Source organism: Protomyctophum bolini, assembly GCF_963924005.1.
Source record: "Protomyctophum bolini genome assembly, chromosome: 1".
NCBI lineage: Eukaryota > Metazoa > Chordata > Actinopteri > Myctophiformes > Myctophidae > Protomyctophum > Protomyctophum bolini.
In genome coordinates, this window is record NC_137862.1 from 47,084,162 (window position 1) to 47,096,531 (window position 12,370).

The 12,370-nt window shown below is 44.3% G+C and overlaps 1 protein-coding gene across 1 annotated transcript in view; it reads right to left on the reverse strand.

Annotated features, from left to right (window-relative positions):
* Positions 1 to 12,370, reverse strand: part of myo5aa (myosin VAa) — a gene marked incomplete at its 5' end in the record, with an annotated part of 102,549 nt that overhangs the window by 38,931 nt on the left and 51,248 nt on the right. Inside the window, 6 exons of the mRNA XM_080771121.1 lie at positions 3,022 to 3,233; positions 3,992 to 4,100; positions 4,709 to 4,795; positions 5,405 to 5,502; positions 7,496 to 7,654; positions 12,075 to 12,158. Coding sequence (XP_080627247.1) covers positions 3,022 to 3,233; positions 3,992 to 4,100; positions 4,709 to 4,795; positions 5,405 to 5,502; positions 7,496 to 7,654; positions 12,075 to 12,158 — 749 coding nt within the window. The remainder of the gene's footprint in view (positions 1 to 3,021; positions 3,234 to 3,991; positions 4,101 to 4,708; positions 4,796 to 5,404; positions 5,503 to 7,495; positions 7,655 to 12,074; positions 12,159 to 12,370) is intronic.

Below are 12,370 nucleotides of genomic sequence, written 5' to 3' on the forward strand. Positions count from 1 at the left end.
ATAGTTTATATATTTTTCAAACTGAAAACATTCCGGGAAGACTACCGGTACTAAAATGGATGTTACACAGACAGACTTTATTGCCATGATTTACCCCGAATTGCCACATTTATTTGCTCGGAATAGCTTTGGTTTGATGTCATTTTCAAAAAAACAGATTGAATTTGAAGCGTCCAAATCACTGGGAAGCAACAATCAAATGTGTGTCCTCCTGTCTGCACAGTAGTGGTCAAATAAAGGCCAAGTTGAGTCTCTCTCAGGTCTTTCTTTGTCTACTGTTCCCATGTTGAGACGCTGTTGTGCTCCTACTATGTCTTTAACCTTTTTTTTTTTCAGCCAAAATAATAATAAACCAAAATGTTCAGTGAATGACAGCACTCACACCCAGATCCACGCTACTTTTGTCAGTGACGTTGCCTGTGCATGGCGCTGGTTGGCTGCCCGCTGAACGCCCAGCCTCTGGCAAATACGGAGACGACTTCCAGTTTGAGTCTGTCGCTGGAGTGAGGAGTTGTGTGTGTGTACAGACCGGTGCTGTGGTCGTGAAGACGGCAGTTGCCCATTGAACGTTGCCCAGAAAAACAGTAAACAGTGAGCCATTCTAAACAACGGACAATCGCCTGCCATCAACTCAGGGACGACCGCGCCGGGTTGCTGTGGGTGAGCGGAGTACGGAGGCTAGCTAGCTAACGCACAAACACACACACACACACACACACACGCGCGCCAGAGTGCAGGCGTGCACACACACATCCATTCGTTTCTATTTAATTTGAAAAATAGCCAACCCTAACGAGCGAAGGTTTCGAACCCAGAACGTTCGGGAGTCGGGACAGCCTTAATACACGCACACTCAGATATTCAGACAAAGCCCCTTCTGGAGACCCGCACAGCCCAGCTCATTACAAAGGGTGGCAGGGCTTTTGCAATCCGGGCGCCTAAGCTTTGGAACGCCATTCCTGTTAATTTAAGCTGTGCAAAATCTGTGTCAACTTTTAAATCTCTCTCTGAAAACACACCTTTACGCCTAATTCTCTTAAATTCCTTTTTTCCTACTTTATATTATTGATTATACGTGTATGCTTTTTGTTCCTGCCGTTTTGTTTACTCACATCTTGTTGTAGTATAGCTTCTATTATGTTCTTGTTGTCTTTTACCCTGTAGTTTTCATTATGTTGTTGACGTGTTTTACCCTGTTCTGTAAAGTACCTTGTGACCATGTCTAGAAATGTGCTACAGTATATAAATAAATAAATTATCATTATGTCGCTGTCGCCAGGGCAGAAACCTTTGATCTCCATTCAGACAACCAGGACCGGTACAGCTACACAGCACCCTGACCACACAGCGCACCAGACGGTGAAACATATATCAGGTACAACGTCAGATCAAAGGACTACCGGTACCTTTTGCCCCAACATACACCGCAAACAAATTCAAAGCAAAAAAGCATTTGTTTAAGTTATATAAGCTATAAGAACCTCCATTTTAAAGCATGGTAATAATGCCTGCTTGAACGCATTTCCAAGAAAATAGTAGCGCATGATGTGGAAAACCCTTTCCAGGATGGGACCAGAAGATAACGGAAATTCAACCTCACAAAGGAGTAGAACCAGGCTATTTTAGGACTTGCAGAACGACGACAACTTGGTACAGTAGTAAAAATTAAGATGGCCGATAAAGGGAGGCGCCACAGTGGTTTGGAGTAAGGATCATTATATCTTCAAGAGGTTTTACAGTAATATACACCAACATTAATCACAGGGAGGGCCTTGAAGCACTAATTGACACTTTGGCACCATGCAAGGCACCAACCAGCACATCAGGAGCAATTAGGGGTTCAGTGTCTTGCTCAAGGCCACTTCGACACTAACTCTGGGGGAGCCCACAGGGTTCGAACTGGCAACCTTGAGGTTACCATCCGGCCACCCGAGCAACCACCGTCCCTAACAAACAACCATAAAGGTTGAACCAGGGCGGAACCGGGGCAGAACAAGGCAGAAAGAGCCTGCTGGTTAGTCAGTCAGGGACCTATCATAATTACACACTATTTCCAACAAAGACCTGAGGACAACCTGCCCCCCCCCCCCCCCCCCCCCCCCAGTGACTTTATTGTGTCATTCCTTAGCAGAGTGGACACTCAAAAACAATGTCTTTCTATTTAAGGACCAACTCTACAGACAGGAAAAATGGACGGCCACGGGGGCTAGGCACGACTCTTCCTGGGCCTATAGGAGGAACAAGTCATCTTCAGTCAAACCTATCCTTTCTGGGACAAGATAAAAATGAATGGTACGGCAAATACATACGATTACTTATGTGTGACTGACCTTGGAGTATATTGTAGCCAATCGGACATTTACTTTCTAGACTTGAGGATATGAAAGGATGCCAACGGTGATATAATTATACAGACGTCCATCTTTAGGAAAAGTAGTGATCACAAAACTATCCTAAGACTAGACAGCTTCCATCCCTCTAGTCTCTATTCTCCAATATACCTTTTGGACAGTTTCAGAGACTACGGAGGATATGTGATCCTGCATGATCATGACTTGGAGCAACAACACAAAACATGGAGATTTACACAGAGGGGCTATATTAAAAGCCATACATTGAACCATGCTAAAGCTCTACTAGAAATTGCCCGTTATCACAAATCCTGACAGTTCCAAACTTCCATTTCACTACCAAGTATAGCACATATGCCCATGACATCATCAAGCACATAATACAAAAGAACTGGGATATTATACACAGAGTGTTCCTGATTTAAAACCTGTGTTTCCTGATTCCTCTTCTTTCTCTTTCATATTATGTGCTCCCATGTGCCAGAATCAAATCATTCGAGATAAAAAACGTTCGCCCCTGAAAGAATATATATTCAAAGATTTGCGCCACATTTTCCATGATTTAAAAAAAATAGCAGACCTACAAGCTCCTAGCGTGCCACTCGGTGGAGCGCTATGAGCTTGTATAGATCTGCTATTGGCAGGCGCTGTGGCCTATATTATTGCTTACCGGCGGGCCTGGTATCCTCTGGTGAACCTCTGGATGGTGATGGCGGACTGACGCTGGCGGAGGTACTTCTTGCGCGCCAGATAGCAGCGGATGGTCTTCTGGATGCGGATGCACGCGGCACGCAGCTTGTCCGCTCTCAGCTTCTCCAGGTAGGCCACCTGGCCGGCCCGGAAGAAGATTTTGGTCTTACCAAACTGGTATTTGTCCTGGTCCTGAGGAGTGAGGACAGAGAGAGAGAGAGAGACAAAGAGAGAGAGAGACAGAGAGTGAGAGCATGAACCCATTTAGGCCTGACGTTGAAATTAAAAAATATATCTTCTGAATCCAACGTGCATTTTTTATAGCATGTTTATCAATCACTCGATTGTGTACCGGCTTGGATAAATGGAACTAACACAGTATACTTTAAGTATTTAGCAGTATCATGATGAAAACACATTTTTAAAGCTTTCAAAGAAGAAAATACGTTTTTTTCTTTTTTTACATATACGTATTATTTTACGTATTAATGTTAGAGAGTACCGAAGTCCTGTAACTTCTCTAAAAAATAAAGAGGGTCATCTTAGAATCGTCTCATAAGAATTATGGTCCAAAAATAAACAAACTGTCTCTGCAATATTGTCGGGGAGGTGTTTCTGTATCGTTTACGACAGTCAAAGACACTCATATTTGATACAGTCCGTTTCTGGCGAATATTTTACAAATAAGCGGTTAGTGCACAATAACACTAGCGGTGTCTCGCCGTCGGTTGATTCTTCATATCCATATGAGTGAAACCGCCAGGATTGTTTCTTTTTGGAACACAGTTCATTAAGTGTATATTACGTCAGACCTCGGCGCTCTGTTATTATTACAATCTGTAATATAATTGCCAATTACTTGGGGGCCCACTTGGAATATCCTCACGGCACGACTGACATAGCTTTAAAATAAAATGGGATAACTAATTCAATATCCATGATCCTCTGACCTCTACTAGTTTCTCCAGAACGTTCCTGCAGGTCAGCCTCTTATCAGGAAGAACGTCCTTCTGTTTCATCAGCACTCTGTAACGGCTGAAGAACTCCTGGTAGGTCCACCTGACGCACACGCACGCACACACGCACACACAGACACACACAGACACACACACACACACACACACACACACACACACACACACACACACACACACACACACACACACACACACACGTAGCAATTGACAATGGATACAGGTATCACCATCACCAACGTAAACAAACACTGCTTGTAACAGTGTGTTATAATGGGAGGACAAAAGCAAAAGCATTAATTTTGCCAAGAATGTTTTCATTAATCAACAACGAAAGTCAGAGGTTCGAAGACGATCAGATACCGCGACCATAAACTATGCCGACTTGCGTTCCGGCGGCGATACACCCATGTCTCACCGGGCAGCGCCCGGGAAACCAAAGTCTTTGGGTTCCGGGGGGAGTGTGGTTGCAAAGCGACGGTGACGGAAGGGCACCACCAGGACTGGAGCCTGCGGCTTAATTTGACTCGACACGGTCACACAACACAGAAACGGTATAGGCCTAATGACCCTTCCACAGGTTCCACCTACGGAAACCTTGTTACGACTTCATTCCTCTAGTCTAGATAGTCCCAGTTTGAGCGTTTTCCAAGCGCTATTACCTTTGAAGTTTAAACATGAGTGTTCCCCTACCTGGATGGGAATCCAGCAGCTGAGATGCGGATAGTCTCCAGGACACCACAGGCTCTGAGCTGCTGTACTGCACGCTTTGGATCAAACCTGCACACACACACACACACACACACACACACACACACACACACACACACACACACACACACACACACACACACACACACACACACACACACACACACACACACACACACACACACACACACACACACACACACACACACACACACACACACACACACACACACACACACACACACACACGCACACACACACAAAACAAAAGTACACACACACGTGTAAAAGGTCAACAGTGAACAAAATAAAAATAAAGTCTGAACACTGTATTGTGCTTTCAAGTGCATTTTATCGTTTCCTCCATCGGTAGTGCTTAATGCATTACACACATATGTGTGTAATGCTTTTCATCAGCCTGAGCCACCATGAGTCTGGCGAAGTGTCACTGCTGGTGCAGGGAACGATAAAGTGCACTTAAAGGGAACACCGGTGTGCAGAACTGTAGCTCCTTCTATGTTTTACTATCGTTTTCTTGTGGACCAGCAGCTGCCTTAAATGGCTTGGGATATGAACATCTAAACTTGCGTTGTTTACCAATGAACATAATCCCAAAGCCTACTGTAGGAGAATTCCGAGAGAGAGAGAGAGAGAGAGAGAGAGAGAGAGAGAACTCACGAGAAGGGCAGTTTGTAGTCGTTAGGCTTGATGCAGCGCACATAGTGAGGCGTCGTAGCGTTCAGTGTCTCCATCAGCATCGCAAGAGAGTTACGGAACTACAGGAAGAGGAGAGAACAGGGTTAGGACCGCCATTATGACCATCATCAACAACCACACACGTGGTATATAATATAACGTCGGCATAATTTCTACCCTTGTGTGTTTGTTTCCGTAAATAACGTCCCTGCTTGATCATACTACAGCGATTTCTTTCATTAGACTCCTGAAAGTTTTGGACATACAAGGTTTCCGCACCCGACAGTGACAAATCAAAAGAGGTGGGGCCGGGTGCTGTTGCTCAAAATGTCCTCCTCCCATTATAAATGACGCTGTGTCTCGCCGCCACGAGACACAGGTCTTAATGGCAGCCATAAAACTTAAGCATTCTTCCCTGAAATGTAGCTTGTAGTTTTATAGCCCTGTGATGTCACTGGCTAGGTTCAAGGTTTAGTTAGTAAGTCCCACGAAGGGCAAATTGGTTGCAGTATCATAGACAGTCATCACTGCATCAAACAACACAATAAGAAGAAGGGTACACAATAAGAAGGGTAATATAGTGGCTCGTAGCCACACTATATAGCCCCAGTTTATATCACAGACTTACTGGTGGCAAAACCAAATGTAAGACCTCTCAGGTCCTCTTGACAAAGGCCTCGTGAATATTCCTGTGACCAAACTGAAAACCAAGGGGGACCAGGCCTTTGCAGTGGTTGCTCCCACACTGTGGAACGCCCTGCCCTTTTCAATTACAAATGCAGAGTCTGTTGAAGGTTTCAAGGTCTTGTTAAAAACTCACTTATTTAGGTTACATTTTATCTTGTAAACTTTTATTTTGACCGTCATTGTTGTCAATTTATGTTTCTGCTCTTAATAAGAGCAGAAACATAAATAAGAATAAGAGCCTCTTATTCTTTGTTGCGTTTGCTCCTTTGTGCCTCGTTTTAACTTGATTGTTTATATTGTTGTTTTTACTGCACAGCACTTTGTAACTTTGTTTTGAAAAGTGCTCTATAAATAAAATGTACTTACTTACTTACTATACCCTGGGAGGTTATGACATTGTCCTTGTTCACCGTGTTTACGGCAAAATATCGATCTTGCGGTAACACATGCTGCGTTCACACGGGCAGATCAAAAGATGCAGAGCTACACCGTGTATGTGTAGCTGTTGTAGCATTCACAGGAGCTATACAAACGTCGGATGCATCTTTGCATCTTCATGTCGCTGGCTTCCCCTTGACAATAAATGGTAGACTGTAGCTTTGCATCTGCCGCAGCATATACGGAGCGGAAACATTTCAATGGCGTTACACGGCGGAAGCAAGCATTGTCTAGCGACGGGGAGGCAAGTACTCGGTGGAGCGGTGGATTACTTCTGGATTAATAGAAGAAGAAAAAAACGTGGGTAACTCGGGTTCGGCAGCGTCAGTGAATGTTTAACTCAAATATTTGTTCTGGGTGGTCCCTGGAACGACATATTTTCAGTTGGGGGTCCACGGCCAAATACAGTTAATTATGTTGGTCCTTTGACATGAAAAAGTTTTAGCACCAGCGCACCAACTGCTTTAAGAGCAATAAAACAGCAGGTTACTGTAACGGTAACAAGATGACTCGCCCCGTTTCTGTTTTCCTCCCAGAATGTTCCCCAGTGAGGGGTGGGAGAGGCTGGACAGCAGACGGCTGGACTTTGAATTTCTCTAACTATAAACTTTCATGACAGCAGAACAGCCTAAGTACAAATATAATTTAGGAAAAGCTACTACATTGAAGTCTGTTCAAAGAAGTTGTTGTAGGATATGTGAGGATTATCTGACGAGGTACCATTTGAGTGTGCAAAACCTTACATATACTAAATAATACTAAATTGTTAATATAAGTAAAATAATATAGCCTTTCTACAGGAGTATCTTTTTTATATTTTTCCAAAAAGAATACAAACAGCCAATAGCATATTACAAAGTTATCCCCCTCACTGGTGACAATTCCGGGAGGAAAAAAACGGGCAAGCACCGGGGCTTCATCATCCGGTATTCACTGTAACTACTCTACCTGGCAGCCAACGGTCTTCTTGTGCTCCTTGCTGGTGGTCCCCGTCCGGCTCTTGTCGGGTTTGACACTGAGTTTCGTGCGTCCCCCAGACCCCGGCGCCTGACCGGTGGGGCTGATGGCCTTGGCGTCGTCGTGAAACAGCTCCATCAGCAGGTTAAACTGGGAACAGCAGCAAGCAGACGGACAGACAACAGTGACTGGTAGGCATGGACTCACTGCATAGAAATCCCACTACCAGAATCATAATAGTGCCGACACGGTGTCTGGTTGCTATTGGGCCGAGCTTACCAGCGCTCCACTTGCCTCCACACTTCCACAGACTATTCACAAGTACTCTGCCAAGGTTCTAGGGTTATTAAACCCTGCCCTCAATGTCTTCACATATTGTACGGTTAATATAAAATGCATTATTCAGCCACCTCTTTCGCCCCCAATACGACCACTCTACACAACGTCATCAAACAGTGACACGCACCTATGGTAACATCATTCTACATTCTCCGTGGCGCTGGAGCTTCTAGTAAGTCAATTAGTTATACTAATTAATTATACGAATTAACTTACTGGCCACTGGAAAGGAAAGGCATTATAGACAGTGTTTCTTTTTGTTGTAAATCAATAATGCAATTAACTGCTTCAGTGAAATACCATCTTATTAGAGTCTTATGAATTAATGTCTTCATTATGAAATCCTATTTTAATAAACACCCTCTCAACCTTAGTACTTACCATGAATACGTGCACACCGGTATGCATACAAAGCATGACTGCAGGTGCAAACAATTAGTTTCTGTTTCAGTACCAATCTTTGAAATCAGTAGGATTATGTAAGGTGCAACTGAAACGTCCTGCAAAGGTTTTTTATCCTTTGTTTTTAGTGGTTAGTCACTGGCAGATTTGTATTGGTTAAAAAATTAAAATCAGTCATCAAAGAGGTTATAAAAAAAGTAATAAATGTTATTATTAAAAATAAAGAATATGACATATATGACGATACACACACCACTGTCATATATGTATATGAATGGAAACTCACAACATGGTATCAGTATGAGATAAAGTCCTGCCCTATACAGTACGTGCTTCGCACCGGGGCCAACGTCAGCTGAGACGTCGTACGGTACGACACTGTTTGTCAACGTCGATCCGGAGACCACCTAGCGGACACTTGTGGGTCTGCAGCTACGAGTGTGTACAAATGGAACCAAATATATCTCTGCCGTCAGGAAGAAACCACCCTAAAATGTTCATTTTTCAGGAATTGAAGAAAATCTTAGCCTATATTTTGAAAACAAAGAGGTTTTGTACCAAGCACTTTTTACTACTTTTCATTGGTTCAATATTGTTTTAACCAACGCACAGACGTAAAGGGTGTTCAATATAGCACTGATTTATGCAAATCGAAAAAACCTCAAAAATGGAGTTAGGTGGTTTCCTCCTCCTCTCAGTACTGATACTTTTACTGAAGTAAAAACTGGGAGTCCTCCGAGTTACAGACCTGTAAGGGTCCACTGTTTTTCGAAGCGCACCGGTGGTCCCCGGAAGCCGACGCTGAGAACCAATGGCGTCATACATCATCACATGTTGTCCCATATAAGCCCTATAAGGTTTATATGGGAGGAAGGCTTTGGTCCAGATGCTGACCCCTGTTGCATTCTGGTCCTCCTTCTGTGTGTGCGGAGCTGCTGCCATGCTGTGAAACCCCCCCGAGCAGAGCTCCTCCTGCTATGCACAGAGCTCTGTCACGCTGTGCATCCCCTCCCTGCCCACCCTCGCTCCCTCCAGCTGCGTCAAGCATGAACCCACAGCCGCGTGTGTTGTTCACAAGCTGCTCGCTCACTGCAGCGCGGCTCGCAAAAACAAATGAACCGAAAACGCTAAAACAAATGCTCTTGTTCCTCCGTCTCCCGCTTGCCTTTTCTCCTCTGAAATATTATTACATTGTTATCTTGTGTATCTGCATCGGTTTCCATTAGCCTTAACCTCACCTTTATTGTTGCACCACCATCATCTCTAGCCTCATGTACATACATGAAACTTAGATGTATAAACTCTCCTTGCTCTTTCCTCTATCTCTTCTCCATTTTCTGTATTTCACCCACTTCTTTACACATGTAAACCTGTGATGTTTGATTCTGATTTAAGTATCGTTACCTATACCGTTTGTGTCTGTCTCTCTACTCTTACCTGTATCTGTGCTTCATGCTTACTGTGGCATAGCCACTGTGTGTCCCCTGAAAGGTTTGTCTTTTTTGTTAAGTCAGAAGACAATTATTTTATCCCATTTATCCCTCTTCACACATGTCTGTGTTTCCACTACTGTGGTGCCCTACAGCCTCACCTGCCAGCGAGGTGCCCCCACCGGGAGGACGTAGCGCCACCCGTCCTATTCCTCTCGCTCAACACCACCGCTGTCAATATCCCAGCCCATATGAGTCGCTAGCACAGACGGTGACTAAAGGCCTATTCATAGTCCAGTTTTCGGTGATGAGGTGACCACCGATATCACCGACAACTACAACACGACGTCACTGAGCTGCGGTGAAGAGAAAACCACCGTTCTCTGCCCAGCCCTTCTTTGTTTTTAATCAACACCGAAGCCAAAAACTCAACTATGAATAGGTCTTTAGACCGCCCTCCCCGCCCGGCTTCCCTTTACGAAACAAGGCCAATAATTGGCCTTGTTTCGTAAAGGGAAGCCGGGCTATACGGACACAATTATTGTGTCCGTATAGATAGATGCTCGGCCAAGCCTGGGGCAACACACACACACGTGCAAACACACACCAATCACTTCAATCCCCTGGAAATGTTATTGTGCAGTCAGGCAATGTCTTGAGAGAGTCTTGAGAGAGAGAGAACGAACAGGGGGAAAAAAAAGAAACTGAGACAGAAGAAGATGGACAGCGAGAGCTACAGCTGAAGGCGGGCCAGCGTTGGGGAGAACAACGCTCTGTGTTTTACCTTCTGCTGGCGGGGAAGGGTTGTCATGATGGAGGACAGAACCAACATACATGGACAACATGGGGACACACGGAAACAAACACAATGACATTAAAACACAGGAAAGGATCAAAATAAAGAAAACGCCGGTATACAACTCAGGAACACACACAAAAAAAAAACACAAAATCATCATCACCAACATTGCAAAACTATATATATAGGACTATGATTTTAACTGAAGAAGAAAAACAAAAGGTGAAATCCGAAATGCATGATGGGATAATGAGTTCTTGACAAATTAAGTTGCTCTGAGTCTGGATGCACTGTCCCAGAGCATCGTGGGACGTATTTCACAGGTTCTGGTTTGTTCTGCTTTCACATAAGGTTCTCAGAACCTACTTTGGGCCCCACTCCGGGTGGGGGCAGTGCTTTCACATAAGGTTCTCAGAACCTACTTTGGGCCCCACTCCGGGTGAGGGCAGTGCTAACTCCATCACCTGAACGTTTCAGATTCTGGAAGATTCCCTTCGCAGTCGAAAACAGCCAGTTGTGAGAGCATCACCAGTAATACAGTGACATTTAACACATGGTGGTTCTCATAACTAGGTCGCACACACGCACACACACACACACACACACACACACACACACACACACACACACACACACACACACACACACACACACACACACACACACAATATCTTGATATTTTATAAGACTCATTAGAAGGTCATTACCATTTTAGTGTGTGTGTGTGTGTGTGTGTGTGTGTGTGTGTGTGTGTGTGTGTGTGTGTGTGTGTGTGTGCGTCTGTTAGGAGGTGGTGTTAGAGGTTATAGGTAACTGTGAGACTGCACTTCAACCCTTACCCATGTCTGCTCTTCATGAGGTCTACAACACAAACAGTCATACATACAGTAAGGCATTTGTGAACATCATACTGCAGTGTGTGTGTGTGTGTGTGTGTGTTTGTGTGTGTGTGTGCGTTGTAGTTCTTACAAAAGGCACTAAACCATGCTATCATTGCCTGCGATGAAGATGTCACCTTTTAGCACCATCTTCACACAGACAGCAGGGGGTGCTATCTCACTAACACTGGCCATTAAATGCATATTTTGACATTATTTACTTGGTTCTGTACATTTGAGTTTTTACATTTTCATGGTGGGACATAGCGTTCAACCTGACTGTCCCTATTCTGAGCATATAAAGGAAGACCTTTTTTAATGTATAATGATCCTTGATGACTATTTTATTTGTATTTGATGTATTGCTTACTGTAAATCACTCTGGATTCATTATCTGCTAAATGCCTACATTGTAATTGTAACCCTTATTTAACCAGGCAGGCAAGATTAAGAACAAATTCTTAGTTACAAAATAATTCACAGGCCTGGGCCAGCTGAGCGGTCCAGGCACCTAGGCTGGTAATCCAGCCTGACAGCAGGTGCCGCAGGTTCGAGTCCCGATCCCGACGACCCTTGCTGCGTGTCTTCCCCCCCCCCCCCCCCCCCCCATCTCTCTCCCCCTTTCCTGCCAAAACTACTGTAAATCTATTAATACATTTTTGTACACATTCCATCTCATCTACAACACGTATACTACAGTACTGCATATTATCTCTACTCACCTTGCTGGCCTTCAGTACGTTGATCTGCTCTTCATTGACTGTGTCTTTGTTCTTCTCTAAGAAGCCCTCACACTGGTACTCCACCTGTGGGGCAACGACAACAACAACACAGGACACCACATGCAATAAGGCAACCAACGTCTGTAAAACAACAACAGTAAAGTACAATGAAGCAACGCACACATCCGCTCACTTAAAAGCCAGGTGCCGGACCGAGGTATATATAGTGACAATAGAACGTTTCAAGGCTCGAAACGTCAAGTCCACTATATGGTGTGTATAAGGAACCTTGACAA